At 39.6% G+C, this 21,535-nt stretch overlaps 1 protein-coding gene across 1 annotated transcript in view; it reads right to left on the bottom strand.

Annotated features, from left to right (window-relative positions):
- LOC150083344 (uncharacterized) overlaps positions 1 to 21,535 on the bottom strand; it is a 366,159-nt gene that overhangs the window by 322,981 nt on the left and 21,643 nt on the right. Inside the window, exon 2 of the mRNA XM_090378480.1 lies at positions 5,395 to 5,624. Within this exon, the coding sequence (XP_090234606.1) occupies positions 5,395 to 5,624 (230 nt within the window). The remainder of the gene's footprint in view (positions 1 to 5,394; positions 5,625 to 21,535) is intronic.

Genomic DNA, 21,535 nt, shown 5'->3' with positions numbered 1-21,535 from the left:
ACAGGTCACGATCTGGACATGGTGACCTGTCTAGAGAAACTCTCAGTACCGAACAAAACAACCGTTTGTGTAGAAACTAGCCTTATTTTCAATGCAAATTTTAAAGAAAATGGAGACAGTGGATTGAATTGTGGAGGAAGGAAAGGGGGTTTAGCGATACTTTAACCACCTCCCATACCCCGGAAAGGCTGGGACGGATGAAAAAAATTTGCCAGTTATACAAACTGGTCTTATTGTTTTATTTATGTTAGAAAATTCATAGTTCTGATACTTGTAAGTTTTAAAATTGAAAAGAAAACTTGCTTAAAACAGTTTGGGGAAATAAAGGTTGTATCGTATGCTTTAGTAGATAAGTTGCAATCCCTCCGATTAACCGGATAAGGTAAAAAAATATATATAATAATAAATAACTAAACATTTTAAAACACAGATATTCAGCCTTTCAAACATATGTAACACTTTTAATTAAGTTTGGCTCTAATGGAAAATTAGAAGGATACTTAGGGTATCAAAATAACAAACACCTGCATGCAACTAAAAAAAAAAATTTGGTAATCACAATGCGCGAATGTTAACTCTAGCTGAAATGTTTAAAGCAGTTCTTATTACAGTATATGCCATAAGCTGCTGCCATCTTCCTAGTTTTAAGCGGAACTACAGCCTTAAGTGTAGAGTGGAAAAAACTGTACGCAGTTACCTTACAATTACGCTTTCGTCATATGTTTTCTTACTTTGCAACTTTTGAACTTTTTTTTTTTTTTTTACTTTATCACAATTTTTACATCCATGACCAATACAAATTTTAGAGAAAATGATGAAATTCCCATTCACTTACTTCTTATGGACAAAGCACTCTTCATTACGTCATATTCTTCTTTGGTTAGATAATAATATTTCTTAGATTCCCTATAACATCCATTATCTCCATCAGACCCACTTGAAATGGGAGTCTGACGACCTTGCTTCTTGAACGCCTTCTTCTTGGGTTCCCTTTTCTGTTTTTTCAAAATATATTATAGAGGTAAGGTCTTTTAATCATGATCGCCTTAGATACGGTTGGCATCCCATTCTCAAAATGGGCACCTTTAAAACTACGCAGGGGTGGCAAGACATTTCGTGCAACGTTACAAAAGAACTTAGAATTGATTGATTAAGATTTTTAATTACAAAAGCCCATAACAATCAATTTGAAAATAATTAACCCACATTTTAATTACTTTTGTAACTGAAACAGAGTACATGTATTACTATTTCAGCTGGCAATTCTTTAGTCCTCATTTAACCTATCAAATAAAATCAGCATTATCTTTAAAGAAGCTGAACTAAGTTGGAAAATAAAATCGGAGCATTTTTTGAACTTTCCATTGAGGAAAATTACGCAAGCGTACAGCAAAGATGCCTGACTGATCAAGTGCCTACGATGCGACATACGTTTGCTAGTAACAGTATGAAAATGTAAGACGTCTTTTTAAAATATTCAGTTTTGCAAATGCCAAAAACTTCTTAAACGCTAAGTTCCCAGCTAAAAAGCGTTACCTCACCAAATAATATATTACAAAGTTGAGAAACGACGTACGTAGATAAGTTGCACATTCCGAAATTTGGAAGGCATCAGCCTGGGGGGGGGAGATGGGTCACCTTCTCCCGCGCCCGGATTTCACGTTAAAGGGGGCGGATCTTGGGAGCTTTTATTAGAGAGAAATCTGAGGGGAAAAGCAGGTCCAATGAGGCTGTTTCCCCCGGGATCCATGCTGGCTCTCGACGCCTCTGCCCAGACTGACAACTGGAAATTATTTCTGCTAACTTGGGCTTCTAATTGAAGTCGCGTGTCATCGGCTTGTGGGACATAATTGCTCATTTTACACTATTGGTGCAAAATAGTGGCAGAAAGAATAATCGTGGAACAATGAATACAACTTGGAAGATCTCTGCTTCCTATTAAAGATTCCCGTAAATTTAGAAAATTGGTCGTAGGTCCAGCACTGCAGCGAAAACTTTTGTTAATAATAACAGGCAAGAATTACTTACTGGAGCAGCACTAAATGAGAATGATGCAATTTTAGTTAACACCATGACTGCAACTACTGGAATGCACGGGAGTATAGTCGCCCCCGGGTCCAAGCCCATTAGGAAACCCACTGCCCACCCTAAGTAATAGATTCATATCCATAATTCACCTTAAGGGAATTATATAAGAGTGGTCCAGGAAGGAGGTGTTAGAAAAAATGACACTTGGTGAAGTGGGGAAGGGACATTGGTTAAAAAGATTGGGAACCACTGATCTTGCAACTTCAAAAAATTGATATCTAAATTTTGATTGAAGATAATCAACTTTTCATTTTCTTTTATAGATAAGTAAAATAAACACTGAGACCTTCACCAAGAAAACAATCTATGTTGAAAATATTGTCTGCGAATATATTCTATAAAGGAATGCATTCTAACGAAGGCTTTGCTAATAATTAAAATAAAATTCGAGCAAAAAATAAATAAATTAAAAAAAATTAAATTTCATAACATTCAAATGAAATTCGAAATAATAAGTCCTACCCAAAGGAGCTGTTGTTATAATTCTTAATTAGCTTTTCATTTTCTTTTAGAGATCAGAAATAATTACATCTTTTAAATTTTAGCAATAGGATATTTTTAAAAAATATATTTTTAAGAATTAGTACTATTTATAATACGATAAGCCCACTGAGAATAATTTTACATTGGGATCTAGTCAAAAGTACGGAGTCGTGAGAAATTTGTACAATGCACAAATTTCTCACGACTCCGTACTTTTGCACTAGATCCCAATGTAAATTATTCTCAGTGGGCTTTTGTTTTACTAAATAAATCACGTTTCTTACAAAACGAAAAAGTAGTAGTAGTAGTGGCTTGTGATGCAAGAAAGCAAGTGTATGAGCTTATGCAGCATCAGCCAAAAAAAAAAAAAAAAAAAAATTAACACAACCATTCCCTCTAAATGTTTGTCCAGTTCCTCCTTAAATTTATTTAACCTATCAACTTCCACAACGACAGATGGAAGTTTGTTCCAGCAATTAACCACCCGCTTGCTAAAGGCAAATTTCCGAACATCTATTCTACATCGGTCTTTCCTTAATTTGAATTTATGCCCCCTTAGGTTTGTAATCTGAACAAGTGGAAGAATCCCTTCAGAATTCAAGGTGCTCAACCCATTCAATGCCTTATACATCTCAATCAGATCACCGCGCAGGTGCCTAGTCTCCAGCCATTGCAATTTGCAGAACTTTAGCCTCTCTTTGTAAGAGGATCCCTTCATTCCCCTCACCAATCTTGTTGCCCTTCTCTGTACACGCTCATGCAAATCTACATCCTTCCTAAAATGAGGCCTCCAGACCTGTACGCAGTACTCAAGCCGTGGCCTGACCATTGCCTTATACAGAGGAACAATCACATCTTTTCCCTGCTAGCAAAATTCCTATATATCATTGACAAAACCCCATGACCTGCCCTGGCAGCCTGTCTGCATTGCTCAGAAAATTTCATATCTGACTGCACAATTACTCCCAGGTCTTTTTCATTTTCTACCACCTTAAGTGTAGTACCACACAGCTGGTACGTTTCTCTGGGGTTACTTCTACCCATATGCAGTACTTTGCATTTGTCAAGCTTAAACTTCAGTTGCCACTTCTCAGCCCATCTTCCCAAATTTTCTAGATCCGTTGCGGTAGCACACTGCCATTATTGTCATTAACAATCATTAAGTAATCATAATAGATTACAAAATACATAAAAAAGGAAAAAAAGTAATAAATATATCACTAACGTCGCACTTTAGGGCAAAAGCCTCAAGTTGCGTAGTGAGTTAATATGCTTACAAGTTAGTGCAAATGTATCAGATCTGCTCGCAGCTAACTACTAAATAGTTATAAGACTGGCATCATTATGTATATCTCATATTGTGAATACATTCACAACGAGTTGCCATGATATTGCACTACCTCGAATAAGTAACTCTTCACCGTAGGAGAAGATTAATGTTATTTATTCTCAGGGGGTGTCACCACCCGGACGGCACCGTTTCGGAGCTGACTGGCTTCTCTTCGGTGGGTGGGCAGGCACCCTGATGTTGAAATGATGGCAAGGCAGTAGCGAAGTATAACTCCACAATATGAGAGATGCCTGTAACTTGTAAGCATGTTATATCACTGACTTAACTCACTGCTGTTATACAGGGTGATTCACTACCAGTGCAACAAACTTGCAGGAGGTGTAGGGAGTACAAAGACGAATCGGAATCACATAGCATTGCAGGGTCCGAAATGCCTTCGTCATGCGGTAGAGGACGTTGAACGGGAGGTCGCGTGAACAGCGAACCCGCTGGAAGTCAGCATTTGCGAACCGGTTCCCGAGGCAGTAGGATGGACGAGTATTCAAACGTTGAATGATGGACATGCACCTCGCGTATGGAGCTGCGAACTGTAACGGGCGCGCCGCGCTGTGCTTGTACCAGGAACGTTTCCCGCACAGGCGTGCTCCTCATCATACGATTTTCGCACGTGTGCACAGAAGGTTACGTGAGACTGGTTGTTTCACGAGAGTACCATGAATCGAGAGCGAACGACGAGGACGCCAGACAATGAGGAGAATGTCCTACGTCAATTTTTAAAAATTTACCGGTAAGTAAATCACTAGCTTGTGCTCCTGGAAGCACAAGCTGGTGATTTCTACGTGGGAAGGAATCGCTACACAATATAGAAGTAGTAAAACTTCTATATCGGTGAAATTTCGGGGGGTGGGGAGGGAGCAGATACGATTATACTTTATGAACCCATGCCTAAAACAAAAATGAAATGCCTCAAGTCATTATTGAAATAATTTGGCTCTGGATAAAATTTTTATAAATATATAAGAGGAAACACGAATCAGCCAAGAAATTAATCACGCGGGAGTTGCAAAGAATTTTATTGTAGTTTCATTATTTATAATGATTTTTGTTCTCAGTTTTTGCCGGCTATCTGCATACAAGGATTTGAATATACAGCCATATAAATGGTATTAGCTGATGATTGATTTTCATTCTGCGTAGTCTAAATGAATGCTCACGAAACTGTTTATTATAACCTCTACATATGACTATTACTTTTTTTCATTTCCTTTTATTTGATAGAGATCATCTCATCCTCTTGCCGATAAAAGCAAGAGATTCGTCCAAAATCAGGATTATCAGCTTCTAATGTGGGAATCCTAAAGAGCACTATGCAATTTTCAGCTTCCGAAATAAGATATTATTCAGTCATTCTTCACAGGCTTACTTCATAATCATCGCAGTTTATAGTTGGCAATATAAATACTGCCAAAACTATGAATGAGAGTATTTACGATAAATTTAATAGCCAAATAGTAGAAAGAGAAAGAGCTCACCACGTCCATGACGGTTGTCCGCGGTCCTCCATCCGACTGCTCTGCAGCAGTAATCAGTCGACTATCGACGTTAGCCGAGACGGTGCTGGAGCACACATTGCTTGTCCCCTTAGGTATAGAAGGAAGGGGACTAGCCGGTGATGAAGGCGTGACGTTAGGAGCCGTGGTGACAACGATGCTGGTGTCTCCCAAGTTAGGCTTAGGTCTCTCGTCCCCATAGGATCTGTTCCCTGAAAAAGACAAAGTGAACACAAACCCTCAGATAATTAAAAAAAATAGCATATACTACATATTAAACCAATCTGACTCTTAATACATTTGATATGGAGAATTATAATATCACTATATCTAAAATTCGTAACGTATTCCCCAGCCCACTTCCTCCAGGGACTAAATAACTGCACTGGAATGATATAACTCCGATGAAGTTATATATTACATATAACGCCACCGGAAGAAGTTTGCTAGTGACGGAGGATATGTACTTGAATACAATCTGCTGGAGTGTGTTCAAGTATACAGCTACTACTACTAATACTTCTTCCCCCCCCCCCCCCCCCAAATTTAGTATGCTCAAGCAAAGTAAAATCTCCTGCGTATCAGTCGCAAAAATATGGTGGGAGATATTAAATTTTAATTCAATAAACAAAAAAAAAAACAAAAAAAAAACAAAAAAAAAAAAAAACAGAAGGCAGAATCAACAGTAAAAAAAAAAAAAGTAGAGTACTCCATTTCGTGAAATTAAAACGTCTGCCTTTTAGAATAGGAGAGCATCGTTCTTGTTATACTATGCTCAGAGGACACTTTATTAGGTTAGGTAAGGTAAGGTAAGGTAAGGTAAGGTAAACATGTGGACGTGTTTTTGTAACGGGCGGCTCCTAGAACGTCTGTTCAACTCCGCCTCGTATCTTTGTGAAGAACAGTATCACTACAGATGGGCCAGATATGTGAGTTACGTAGGTTTGTGTGATTATGTGTGTTCGGTTCTGGCCGCTTGGCTACCCAGAAGCATCAATCACCTGGACAGATGATTCTGGGTACTCGTTCACACCACGGGAAGGTGGGCCAGTCCCAGTAAAACACGTACCGTCTCAAAAGAGACTTTGACTCACCCGATGTTGCCAAAAGTTGGGCCAGGTTCCTCTGGGGGCCCATTCCAGATGAGAAAAGAGAGAGAGAAAATCCCGTGGTGTAATAAAAAAAAAAAAAAAAAGAGAGAGAGAGAGAGAGAGAGAGAGAGAGAGAGAGAGAGAGAAGCGATACTAGTGGAGAGCGGTGGAGAAAATAGTACGCTAGTGCAGAGCGCGAAGAGAAAATAAGAGAAAAAAAAAAAAACAATGAATAGAAGAAAAATAAATAATTAAATAAAAAAATTTTTAAATTTTAAGCTGCTGTCTGGGAATCGCCATTCATAGCCTGTGTTATTCTGTAGGAGGTTTTTCCTGCGCGTGAATACTTGCGTCGAGAAGTTCTGGAAGGCAGCCAGGTTCTCTGGTGTCTGTAGCAGAATGTCCAGTTGGTTTTCAGTGACAGGGATGGTATTTGCTAGGTCTTGCCTCAGGTCCTCGTAGACAGCGCACTCGAAGAGAAGGTGGAACCAATTCTCCTTGGCCCCGCAGTAGCAAACGTCTATGGGTATTAGGCCGAGCTGGAAGAGCTTCTCGTTCAATGAGCCATTTTCAGTGACTAGGAAGGATGTCTCAATAGTTAGAGAGAGAGAGCCACTTCTGCGCTGACTTAGAGGAGGGGAAAGTCACATCCGGAAGGAATCTCTTTCTAGCTGCTCCTTTGGTGGAAGTGTCCCATCTTGTCTGCCAGATGTTTATCATATCATTATAACAGCGTGTTGTCTCTGCCTTAGGGTCAGTGTCCAGGTTTAGCTCAATGTCGAAGATCTTGGTCGGAATTTTCTTGTTAATTCTAAAGGTCAGGCCACGGAAGATCACACACAGGTCCAGTGGAAGGGTCCCAGCTAAGACTTGGATGGCAGCAATGGATACTGTCCTGCATAGCCTATGGGTAGCCAGGAGCATTGTCCGTTGTATAGAACCTAATTTGCCTATCATTTTTAGCAATCTAGCTCGGTGGAACCAAGCACCTGCAGTATACGACATGATCGGAAGGAAGACGGCTTTAGAGTACAGCTGAAGCAACCGCTTGGCACAGTGGTCTGTGTGACAATGGTATGGTAAGGTAAGGTAAAGTAAGCAGCAGCCAGTATCAATCCACTGCAGGATGGAAGCCTCCTCAACAATTCATGTTGAGTGAAATGAACCATAATCTGCTGCGCTAGTCCAATGCGGGTTGGCAGATCGACCGTATTTAGAAGTCAGGGGCTTGAACCCCGGTCTACTCAAAGAGCGTGTGCTACTGCACTCCCGCTTCTGACCACTCGGCTACGGACGCCTTCACTTTATTAGATGCACCTATCTAATAGCGAGTATTATTCCTCAAAACAGCTTGAATTCCTCGTGGTATGGAATCGACAAGGTGTTAAAGCATACCACAGGAATGATGATTCATGTTGACCCAGCTGATCCGAAAAGTTTTGCAAATTGGATGGTTGCGAAAGAGTTCGTTCCATGTCATCCCACAAGTGCTCGACTGAACTGACATCTGGCGATAGTCGAGGTCACTACAGTAGACTGAATTCACTCTCGTGTTCTGTACAATTATGGCGTTCTGACATGGCTCATTACCCTGTCAAGAAAAGCTCATTCGAAAATGAATATACTGCAGTCGTGAAGGGATATGCCTCTTCGAAACAATTTACAAATAATCTGTAGCATCCAGTTGTTACTCCATTGGAATCAAGGAGCACAATGCTTCAGGTAAACACTCCCTACACCATTACCACCACCACCAGCCGGAAGTGTTGATACAAGGAGGATGGATCTATAGATTCATGCTATTTTCGGCATATTCTGCCTTTGATCAGTGTGAAACATCAATAATCGGGAATCGTAAGGCCAAGCAACGTTTTTCCAGTCCCCAATGTGTGGTGTTCCCGAGCCCACTGTAACCGTATCTTCTTGTTTTTTGCTGATATACGTGGAACCCAGTTTGGTCGTCGCTTGCGATACCCAACCGGGGACAAGGTACGACGAGTTGTGCGTTCTGAAATGTGTTTTTAGTGAACAGAATTTTGTTCCGACTAACTATATCCTTTCTATTCCCTTGCACATGTCTTGTCGGCCTCCGTTGGCCTGTCGTATCAACAAGCTGTTTTTGACAACAGGATCTTCTTTGGCTAGATGTTATGTCATTATTGGCGCAATCTGGATACACCCAGACATGGTTATAAGTGAAAACTCTAGCAGGCTTACAGTTTTGTAGATACTCATACCGACAGGTCTGGCGCCGACTACCGTGCCACGTCCAAAGTCATTTAAATCTTTCGCCTTGCCCATTCTTGCACCGAATTGCTTAGATACAGCAGCATTACGTATCTGCCCACCTGTTATATATTGCATGGTACGAATACGCGATGCTGTTATCGAAGAAGTGCTCCATTTCATGAAAAGAGTAGGTATGCCTAATAAAGTAACCACTCAGTGTCTGAAGGATAATAAAACTTTTAAAAACATTTTCTTTTGATGTATGAATACTACAATTGCACATTCAAAAGAACTGTAAGAGTAATCCGTCCTAGGAGGAAGAAAAAGAGAACAAAATAGGCGGGGAGGAAAACACAGAAAGAGAAGTTCAAGCTCGCCCGAATGCAGCTATACCAAATCCCTCCCACGTCGAGAATCCCTAACAGGGCTATGAGCTGTCTGGAAGGTGAACCTACACGATGCAGTGCAAGGGATGCTGACCTCGCACCAGGGCTAGTGTTGGGGTCACTTTCACATCCCTGTTATCCCTTAAGACTTACACCACCAGTGTCAGAACGTTTACCTCGACATGCAGGGTGAGTTAGCCTTCAGGAGAAAGTAATCGATTGTATGCTGTCACATTACCTGTATCAATTATGTTGGTGAGGGGGTTGTTTTTTGTTGTAGGGTGGAACCGAAGCACGTTGGAACTGGTCATACACGTATCTTCTTACCACTCCTGTAATGTATCGGGTGCTGGTTGTGGTGTCAAGGAGTTCGCAGTTACATGAACAGGAGGAGTAAGAAGAATAGAAAAGGCGGGTAGATACAAAGAGACGGGGCAGAATGCCATCTCCCCCAAAGTCCAATTATCACAAAGTCCCACGTAATTGACTTTTTCATCCCTGAAAAGTCAGCAAAGGTTATCAAGTGAAGGATGAATAAATTTCAGCTTCAATTAAGTTTTCAACGTGTCTCCATCCCACAAGGGAATTCCAACTACATACACAATGAAACGTTCAAATACATCACACAATACTTTGGAGAAGTGTGCTGCTCTAATATAACTGAAAAATATTGCTGCTAAAATTGTGAAGCTATTTAAGTTAATATATGATCGAGCTGTTTAATTTTTCGGATTAAATAGGAAAGAAATCCAAACTTACGAAATAAACCCAGGTGATCAGTTTATTGACGTTCACGTGACGCATCAAGTAATAATAACAGAGCTTATCTTTAATGATATCTGACTAAACGAATATTTGTTCGCGGGCCGATCTGCGAGCTAAGAAACTCAGAATGGAAAGAACTCTACTCTCTCCGCTTCATATCAGCTAATTACAGCCCTAACTGGAGCAGAATTCTTCCAGGCTCGGAGGAGATTGAACTGGGATCTCTTTAAACGAGTGAAAAGAAGAAAACCTGCTATACTGTCACAGAGAACTGTTCAAGTAGCAAATTTTTCAAAAAATATAGAGAAATGTACAGCAGTGTTCAAAAGTTAATCTACAATAATAAAATATGTGATATCCGAGAAATACGCACTTAATGAAATTCTATCAAATCATTTTGGAATAATATTATTATTAAAACACTCAATTAGTACTGAGTTTGAAAGGAATTATGCCTCTACTTTTCATGAATCCTAATCATGAGATCATGATCACCAGAAATGAATGGCCAGTCATGCATAACCTAGACGTTTAATAATGAGTGTGTTCAGCAGAAGCAGCTAAACAACTTTCACAATGAGCTCTCATGATGACAATGTATGTAATAATAATTCGCATTGCTCTAAATACAACAGCAGAATTTAGAGCATCGCTTGTGGGTGAAGGTCGTCTCTCTAAAGCATTCCTGACATGGTTAAACGGATTCTGGTCTAGATATCTGGTTCATCACTCCATCCAAAGGATAGTCTCACTTTGAAGGAATTCATCAACCAGCTAATTTCTGTGTGGAAGAGCATTACCGTCCATGAGAATGTAATTCAGGGCTTATTTGCATACTGTATTTCCAAACACTCAGGTTGCCTCCCTCAAAGATGGGGATCTCGGTGCGACATTCTTCGTGATGCTTCCACAAACCATAACTAGCACAGTGTCCTTTTCCTGGATATTATCCCTCACCGATAGTACGGTTCATATAAGTACCGCCCTCCTCACACCGGATGGAAAAATCCCGGGTTCGAATACCGTCAGTCAATGGCGCGAGGATTGTTTATGGGTTTTTCTCATAACGTGGATGAGTTAGTCGGTCTCGAGCGAGGGTTACATGGCTTCTTTCTCCATAAACTAGGGCTTTTCGTCTAGCAAACAGAGAAATCGACCAGAGAACACACGCAATTTACAGACATAATATATACGGCGGAATATGGTCAAAGTCGCTGAAACAACAACCCTAATGTTAGAGGAAGAGAAATTTCCACGTTCTCTCACCGTCGAGAATTTGTTTCAAGACTAACTCGTGTCAAATCCATAAACAGAACGTGGCTCCATTGTCTCAACAAAAGAAAGGAGGTTTCTGTGCAAGGAACCCTCCTTTCTTTGTTGAGAGGAACATACACCATGAACCATATCGCATAGAGTTCGCTTTCTTGCAGCTCTTTGCATAGTGTTTGCCTTGGTACTGTCATTCATATAGCCACTGAGAGCTATAAAGAGAAAGCTGTATAACTGCCATTTCCTAGCTTTTCGCTGTTAGAGCCATATAGCAGTTATCGTGGAGTGTTGACACTTCTGGTCGACTTTAAATTTGCTTCGAGGCTCCTCACCTGATGTTGTTTCCCCATAACCTTAAGGTATCATTCTTGACACGTTTAGAACTCTGGTCACCCTCAGCTTGGCTGTCTTTTCATTATCCAGATATTTTACAATTCTCCACATTACGTGCTACAGAAAGAGAGAAACCTAATCAGATGAGCTCTGTACTGCGTTAAAGGATTGATTAGCGCTGCTGCAGTGCGTACTTTTATAGCCTGTGTGATTTGCGTGTTTCAAACGTATTCGAAAATCATAGTCTGATTAATCATATTAAAATACACTAGGCGAACTCAAACTTATGTAAAACTGAGACAGTTGTCCCCACCGTATTGAGATAAATTTTAAAATTACGTTTAAAATAAAGAAAACCAGCTAACTTTTTTGAACGCAAGTGTAGTTTAGCGCAATATATTGCTACTAAATAATAGCACAGAAGACAACTACAGATGAAGTATTTTTGTTCTAACGGACAATATAGGGTGGTAGTACAAAGCAATTTTGTTTTGAGTAAAGAAATTTTATATTTTAATTTTTTTAGTACAATACAAATTATTTCTGAGCGCAATTCAATCAAGAAACTTCATAATCTGTGTAGTACACCGTAATATTGCTTTCTCTTGAAAGATCACAAAAACTTATTTCAAGTGTTGTTCAGATCTGAGTCCAGATGAACTTCTTAGTAATAAAGATCAAAAATCCGAACTGATTATAAGAATCACTACACACAGGCCGCTTGTATGCAGTATTTGGACTATTTAGTACGTATTAATTGCACAGCCCATAATCACTATTAACGTGTAATATGTTATTCTGCAAGAATTAAATGAAGAGAAGTTATTACCCTAAACACAGCAAGTATCATTTTGTGAGCAAAGCAGGAAATAGCGACCAGTGTTACATGCACTTCTCACAGGGCCCAAAGCCACCTGGAAATTGATGGGTAATCATGATATAATTTTCAAGTATAAATTACTGTTGCCCTGAACTATTCAGCAAAGTTACACGCTGTTCACTTGATAAACAATTTCTGTTTAAATTTCCTGTTTAGCTATTTCACATATGAGTTGAATCTACGCAGACGCTATTAGAATAAAAAAAATACTGTTTCCTTTTCCCGTTTTCTGATTATAGTTAAACATCAAGCAAGAAGTTATATGCTAACTTCTTAAAATGGACTGGTATAATACTGCAAAAACCAACCGTATCAGTAAAGAAACGTTTTGAGTTTGGCGTCGCAATAACTTCAAACACCACCAAATTTCAAACCAGTTTATTTATGTATTTTCTTAATGAAACAAAGGCACTTCCAGCAACATGTTTGGGACACAAGGTAGACACGATGGAAGCAGAGCGAATGAAGAAAGGATAAAAGATAGTTTGTTCAATTTGAAGCTGAATCGTGAATGCCGAATACTGCACTTATTCTAACCGATTTAGAAAAACAGTAATGATAATTGGTATGAACGATATCCATGGAAATACTTGTGGTACAAGCAACTAGTCGAAGTGATAGTCAGTGTTCAGAAGTGACAAGTTTGAGAGAGAGGAATAATCGTGTAATATGTATTTGTGTATTGTGCGAACTAAACAGTACCAGGAGAAACTGATGGAGGCAACCTCTTACTTCCTGTGGCTGAGATCAAAGCATTTAATTTGACACAAACATATCTGATCCATCGTTCTCCACCATTTTCCGCATAACTGTCAAATGTTGTCTTTTTTTTTTATTTTGCTGTTATTTTGTTTTTGTCAAAAGAAACTAAAGCTGTGATGAGTGATCGGTGTATTGTGTCGCTAAACTGCGAGCATTTTATGGTCGGTTTGTCTCTTTTGCTTGATGAAAAATCCGTGGTTCCGGGAGAGGAAAAGAACTGTGCATCCCTCGCTGTACACCGACTAACTTGAGTCATGGTGTGAAAAAAGTCCTTAAAAATTTCAACCTCACCGTTAATAAATTCTGCAACACACACACACACACTTGATGAATCAGTATTTCATAACGGCTATATTTGATGTGATCAAGGGCTAGTTCTATCGGCAGCAACTCTGCTGTATGCGCTACTTTCTCATGGATATCACTTTATATGAAAGGACAAAAGCTGTCCCACATACGATTCTGACCTCGAACCATCTTTACATTGGAGGAAATCAGAATATCGCGATGTGCCGCGAAGAGTTGCAGGAAGACAGACCGTGGTCTGGGAGCTTTCCCCCAAATCTAAAGGAAGAAGTCACAAATTGGGAGTTGTTGGAGTCGATTTTTTGGCGCAAGGGCTACTATGGCCAAACTGTGCTTAAGTTCGGAGCTTGCGAGGATGAACGGAATTGCCTAGGTCATTAGGCGACATTATCTACCGTCAGGACTGATTCATTAACCCTTGGATCCGAATATCAAAGGATCGATGAGCAGTCTGATGAATGTTGTACAGATTTGATAGTGGCTCAAAAACATGTCTATTTGAGATGAGATAATTCATTTGTTTCACCTTAAAGGTTTTGGAAATTGAATCGAACCATCTTTAGAAATTGAAAACATTAAGAAGGTTAAAACTGCGATTCTTTTATTGCACGATGTATTCAAACATTAATCGGTGTAAACATTTTTAATATAATTTGGAAAAGGGAGAAAATATTCTGTTTGTACTCTGGCATGACCACATAAGTCAGCAGAGTTTACAACTCTGTACAAGATATTATACAAGAACACAGCCATTAATTGTATTTTTCAGTCACGTGGGTTCGAAAGGGTTTCCCAAACGCGTGTGCTACTGCATTAACCGTTGACCACTCGGCTAATTAAGATCTAGTTACATAATTAACAGAGATGTTAAATAACAGAGGGCCTAAAGACGAGTCTGGTAACACATCCATTTGAAATTAATTAATTGCAGAAGTAAGACCACTCTCAATCAGTTCACAAGTTCTGAATGAATTACAGTCATAAACCAATTTAATTCTATACTTTCTTCCACAGTCCCGAATTACAAATCTAATTCATTTCAATTGTGTTGAAACTACATTTAATTTTTCAGCATAGAACGAAAAGGAATCTTTATTTTACTAAAAGTGTGTCTTATTTCAATTAATTGTGCCTTAACTGTGAAAATGCAGGTACATTTAAGGCGCATTATGGCCAAAGTAGCCTATGCGCCATCAAACCTCCATATCAACAACAAAAAAAAAGCAGGTACATTTGTAATTTATTCAGTTTTTATTTTCAAACATTCAGGAATCCCGCAATGGCCAGATTTTGATCTCACCGTCACATTTAAATTTGCTTCATAAAAATTGCTCTCTAAGGCTATTTACATTTACAGAAAATAACTGCACTTTCATTTTTTCTCAAGAAATAGGCTTAAGCTGAAAGAGATGATAGTCATCATCACCAAGGTCATATTTTTCGAAAAATAGTTCCCTCCAATGTAAGTAACATTAGCAAGTCTCCCTCTCAATCCTTACATTTTGAATTTACTGGGCTAAAAAACACGGTTCATGCTACTGGTAAATATCATAATCGAAGCCTTTTCCTCATTGTTTGTTGAAATGCACGCATCAGAGGGAGTAATATACTATGTAGACATTGTATACTGTCTTATGTATGGCGGCGCCCAAAAGTCAGTTGAACTCCGCCTTGGTACACTGTGATGAATACAGTACTATGTAAAAGGCCAGAAGTGTGTGTAATGTTATGTTTGTGGAGTGTGTGTGTGTGTGTGTGTGTGTGCGCGCGCCTGTGTGTTGTTGGATTTTAGAAGTATTAGCGACTAAGGCATATTGCTCTCAGTAAATGACTTGTGTTCTGTGGTCGAATTTCTATTTGCTGGATGAAAAACTAGAGTTCCAGGTGAAAAAGCTATGCACCCTCGTCTGACTCAGCCACGTTGTGAAAAAGGCCCATAAAAATTCCTCTCGTCATCGGCAGGATCCGAACCAAAGTCTTTTCCACCCGGTATGTGGGAAGGACAGCGATTCTAATAACTGTGCTACTCACTAGGGCTGTGTGTGTGTGTGTGTGCGCGCGCGCGCGCGTCGTTGTGTTATTTAGTTGTTTCTGGCCACTTTGCCACCAGGAAGGCAATTACCTGAAAAGCTTGCCCAGTGCCCGTCTACGCCACGAGGAGGTGGGCCACAACTAGGCGTGAATCATGGTGGACCTCGAAATAGCCCATACAGAATACCCAAATTTTGACGAGTTTTGGGTCATTAATTTAAAAAAAAAAAAAAAAAAAAACTTCTCACAGCCATTTATGTAGTGAAAGATCAGCGAATCTAGCAAAAAAAAAAAAAATTCAGTACACTAAGTGAGCCCAGATGTACGAACCAGAAAGGTTCCGCTCTTTATCATAAAGCTACAAGCCAGCAAAAAAAAAATTTAAATAAAAAAAAAAAATTGATATGTAAATAAATAAAATAAAGATTTTTTTAAAAAAAATCCGTCCAAAGCAAGCTGGTAATCTGAAAGCCTCTCCTCAAAAGGGCCAAAATAGAAAAATAAATAATAAAAATAATATAAAACGTTTGAGAGGACAGCAGAAGAAAGAAACTTAAGGGGGGGGGGGGGAGAGGGAAAGGTAAGGAAGAAATATAAATCCCTCCCTGAGAGCCAGCATGACACAATGCAGAAGGGACACAATATGAACCCCAGTGCCAAAAAAAAAAAAACAAATACATGTCAGCATCAGCATGAAGACAAAGAATTAAAAGGATGAATGAGAATATATTATACTGGCTATTCAATGCGAACAGTGGCGATTCTAACATGCAGTGGCGGACGTCAGGGGCGGTACAGGTGAGCCAGTTTCAGGCACAGAGGCAGCAGAAGACATCAGTAGTATACGTGGTCTAGAAAAGGCCTTGGCGGCAAAGGATGGTAACTGAGTGAAGATATTTTTGGATTGTACAAGTTCAGCTTCTGAGCCAAGAGAGAAGAGATTGCAAGAGGCAGCCAGATGATGAAGGTAGCAGGGAAAGTGATACAGGACATGTTCCCAGTCTTCATATATCCACAGAGACAGAATGAAGTATCAGAAAGGTGGAAGGAATCAAGCTTGGCCTGCACGGAGCGCTGTGAAACAAAAGAGACGTGAGGAATGAATTTGGTGGTAACAACGCCCTTGTTATGTTTGTTATTTGGTTTTTAGGAGCATTAGCAACTAAGACCATATTGCTCCGGGGATATGCGGTGGTCATTCCCTGACCTTTCGGCATCCTCCGTATTTGGTGGGTACGGGCTCGAACCCCGGTCTAATCAAGAAGCGTGTGCTACGCACTGCTGCTCCTGCCCACCTGGCTACGGAGGCACCCCTTAGATGTTACAAGCCAACGATACTGCCATTGGCACCAATGGCAGTATCGTTGTAGTAGGTCCCAAGCGTTTTTTTCTCAGTCTTAATATTATTTCGTAGATCAATGGTAATGGCAGAATAACTAATTGAAGTTCCATTACGGATGTAGAAAGTCTCCTGTAAGCAAGATAGAGGCCAAGAGGCATACGTCCATAAACCACCTGGAAAGCAGGGGTGAAAACGGTTCGACAAGCTCGACACATGGCAAGTAACATGCTTCTTTGGATAGAGAAAAGTTTCAACTGGATGAGACTCTTATTGGAGAACCGAAACCTTGCGCCTGCGCCGTATGTACAAATAGGCAAAAATATCGCTTTGTAAAGAATTCGTAATGGAGTAATGTATCATTCGAATGGAGTAATGTACCAAACTATTATTTTTAGGCCACCCGAATAATTAAATTCATCTGCCGTGCTATATGTGTCTTATGTCTGTTGCTTGCGTGTGTTCTATGGTCGATTTGTCTGTTTTGCTGGACGAAAACCCCCAGATTCTGGGAGGGGGGGAAACCTTGCTCTCTACGCCTGAGACCGACTAACTCAGCCACGGAGTGAAAACAGCACATTAAAGTTACTCGCGTAATCGACAGGATTCGAATCCGGGCCTTTTCCACCTGGTGTAGGGGGGACGGTGGCGATACCACTGCGCTACCCACGCAGACTGGAGTAATGTACCATTAAACGCTCTTTCAGGTAGTTAGCTTCTACCCGCCCCACTCCACTTCACTGAGATGTAAAAGGAAACAATGGCCGACAGTCGCGCCACTCACTCCAGACCGCCTGAAAGGGTCCACTGTTTCCTATACACATAAGAGTTGGTAAATCATGGCTATGAGTCAAAAAGCTTTGATGTGTCAGTAATCTATTAGTTTATGCAAGTAGTCGACTTACGACTTTTCAAAGTCCTTTAGAAGTTCCTGTCGTCGCCGACGGGAAGTTTAAAGGGTTTTAGGCACATCAGGGACTTTGAACCCATATTGCGCAGTATATATTGTTTGTAAACTGCGTGTTTTGTGATCAATTTTCTGCTTTCTAGAGGAAAAATTCGCGTTTCCAGGAGAAAAAAACCATGCTATCCACGCTTGAGACCAGCCACGTTGAGAAAAAGGCCCATAAATTCCTAGCGTCATTGCCAGCTTTCGAAGTCAGGTTTTTTCCACCCAGTGTGTGGGGGGGGCGGTGATTATGTACCAACTATGGTACCCACGAGGGCTGCGATGGAAAGTTAACTGTTCCAACCTGGGAAATCGACTTCAACCCACTGCCGACTGGAAGCTACTATACTGCTATGAATTCTGAGTCAAAGTCAAAAAGAGAGCCTAGATTTAAAAAAAAAGTCTGATATAGCAAATCGCGCGCGCACAGTGTGTGTGTGCGTGTGATGATTGCCTTTGTACTAATGACAGCATTCAATGACATTAAGCACTCGGAGAGGTTGCTTTCAGTCAGTTCATCTGGTTAAGGGACAACAGAACACATAAAAACGTGAAATATCAGCAACATAGGTAGCATCTATGCGAATGGAAAATACAGGTACAGAATCGCTGTACTAGCTGGTCATTTGCTTTGTAATTTTCAAAGGCAGTCTTTGATGAAATTTTATAATATTTATAATGTTTACAACACTAATAAATATTTGGAGTAGTTACAGAGTGTATTTTATTCAGGAAGGACATATCTACAAAGACTTCACATGCAACAGTCACAGTGGATATCAGTGCAATTATCTACATAAGTGCGTGACTGGAATATAAGTCAATTTCTTCACTGTTAGACACAATAAGCACAAAGATTTCTCCACTAGAACAGGACTGAAGAGCATTTTTTATTACATTCTTTTTGAACAAAGTTCATTTTCCCGAATGCTCACTAGGCCATCAAAGAAGAAATTAAATTAACCAAGACCCAAAGTTTAATTTGCATATTTCATTTTTCTCAGTTTAAATCTGAGCTATCCAGTCGTGAGGGTTGTTTAGTATATAATTCATGATAAATTACCATTCCTAGTGCCAGCATCCTGTGATCCCTCCATACTGGTGAATCAGACATTGGTGTAATTAGTGCTGTAATTATAGTGTCTAAGTACACCTGTATATTCATCACGGTTTTTCATTCTTTCCTAAGCCCCAGTTTTTCGTGACTTTTTTCGAACCATTCTCTTACGAAGAAAGGGTACTAATTACGCGAAAAATTTAAGAGAACATTGTTTATATTCACTTTACTTAGTACAATACTGTTCATGCGCGTGTGCTTAACTGCCAAAAGACAACACAAAACTGTCGGGGGGAAAAAAGTTTTTCTTTCGCATGAAAAAAAAAAGTACCTGATCAAGGATTACAGCAGCATTATTAGTAACGCTTAATATAAAGATCCTGAATTACTTAAAAGCGACACTCAGTTAAAAAGGTCAATAATCTAGTACTGATGTCACTTTGACACTTTTAATGCAGCTCTTGCTTATTTTCTTCTTCTTCTCTCTCTCTCTCTCTGAATGTGGGTGTTAAGTGAGAATTAAAATACTGAAGAAATTTTGTAGAGACGTGATAAAGAAATAGTAAGAACCTAATTAAGACAGGATGTCGTAGCAGATGAACATAAGGAAGTGACAAACTTAGTCAAGGACAACAAAATTAAGGTTGCAGACTTCTCCTTGCATCAGATCTCGTACAAAGAAACCGGATCATTAACAAGGATGCACGTGTGATTACTGAATGCGCGGAATAAAGTGGTCGATAAGTGAGTGACTTCGAAGCTCGTTTGCTTTCAACCAGTTCTAGTCAATGGAGAGATTCAACGTCAGGTAGTCATGTAACTGTTACTACCAATAATTATGGACTGTTACTTTTATTATGTTGAAGAAGACACTTTTGATGTACATTTCTTAATGAATTGTGTACACGTTTTTTTTATAATCAGCCAAAAACTGCAACTAAAAAAAAATTGTCCCGCGGCATTGCCATACGGTGCAGCAAGGATTTATATGCTGTTTATTTGCTTCAGCGAGCCAAGAAATATAAAAAAATAATAAAAAACTGATTCGCAAAAGTCCGTTGTATGTACCGAGCAGAAAGGACGATGAGGGGAGCATTTGATAATCATGTACTCGTTTATGCCAACGTATGCCTCGCCCCATGCAAACAAAAACTCCCATCAGAAGACACGGTAGACCCAGCGTCATACAATTATCACTGAGCACTGTGATTACCACTCGTGAAAGATGAAAGGGAGAGGGAAAAACGACTACGGAAATGAGGGGATGTTCATTCTGTCTGTTTGGCGCCTAACGGAACTGTGACAAACGAAGGACGGATACAATGTATATATCTTAACCACACCATTCGCTTTTGCCAGGCATGATTAACCTCTTTGCAAAGCACCCCAGGTGTTAGGGGAACATTATCATCGCCACCCTATCGTGGCAGTGTACTTCAGATTACTGTCTTAGGAGGTGGAGATGATCAGCCTCTCTATAAAACGTCTACACAGCTGTCACGCCATTATCATTACGCAGATCTGTTGCGACCCTTGAGGTGGTTAAAGACTAGGAGATGATACTGCACTTCATATACCCTGGTGTCAAAGAAACCTCATTACCTACACCTCTGTCGTTGTAGCCTGTGGCTTCTCAAAGTACATAATGATATGGAATTGGAAACTCCATAAAATATTTGACAACATATATTGCATTCGGCACTAATGGGTGGTAGCTATAGAAAGAGTCAATTTTGGAAACGTGTAACGTTTCAATGCAGATTGAAATTCGCTTTTCACAAATGGAATAAGCATCTATTAAGCAAATTGAGCTACACCAATCAGAAGTCTCTACTTGTTATCTACATATAGAAAAATCGCACAAATCAGCATTGTGAAATTCAAGCAAACGGATTCAAATAAGTAGAAATTGGTCGTCCAAGAACAAGTCCATCAAATTAATAATAAAAAGAAATGTAATGCGAAACAATGAGCCCTTAAACATGAACCAATAAACGTGAGAGAAATAAAACAAGCTTTCTAGAGCAGGACAGCCAAACTTTTGCCGCATCTTGTGACTATTTATTTATTTATTTTTTTTTTTATCCCCGTGTCAATGCTCATCTACCAAGGATAAAATTTAGATGATCAAATTAAACATAAATTTTAGGAATATTGAAAGGGACTGGTGTATATGGAGAAGTGGTTGTTGAGTGAACGCCTGGATCTGCCCTTGGTAGAGCACTGCTGATGAAGGACAAAAGTAAATAAATCTTTATTGCACCTAAGCGCAAAGAACCATATGAAGGATTATAATAATGCGCTTCGCGACCGAAAACTATAGCAAATCAAAAATTAAAAAGAAACTAAACAAAGACTATATAGATTAAAAATGTTATTCTAGTTTGATTTTTGTATTATTATAAAAATTAGTTGTCTGTGTATACTACGGAACGACCATATAGGGTCAAAGGAGTTTTCCAAGGTACACAATGTGTATACTCTCTCTCTCTCGAACTCAAAACTTTATGTGGTTGCCCGGATTGTAAAGAGAAAATTTATTTTACCGTATTTAACGATCACGTAGACAAGAACCGCGGTCAACTCAAACGTGCGTATTACTGTATCCTCGCTTTAACTACTCAGCTATATCAGGCATATATATTATTAACAGAAGTCTCATCAGAAATACTAGTGGCAGTAATCGACATGCCGATTACAACAGACGAGGGAATTGTGATGAGACC

The sequence above is a fragment of the Mastigoproctus giganteus genome, chromosome 7, assembly GCF_048544385.1.
Source record: "Mastigoproctus giganteus isolate SK-2022 chromosome 7, ASM4854438v1, whole genome shotgun sequence".
NCBI classification, from domain to species: domain Eukaryota; kingdom Metazoa; phylum Arthropoda; class Arachnida; order Uropygi; family Thelyphonidae; genus Mastigoproctus; species Mastigoproctus giganteus.
Note: the sequence above shows the minus strand (reverse complement) of the source record. Positions and strands in the feature narration are given on the sequence as shown.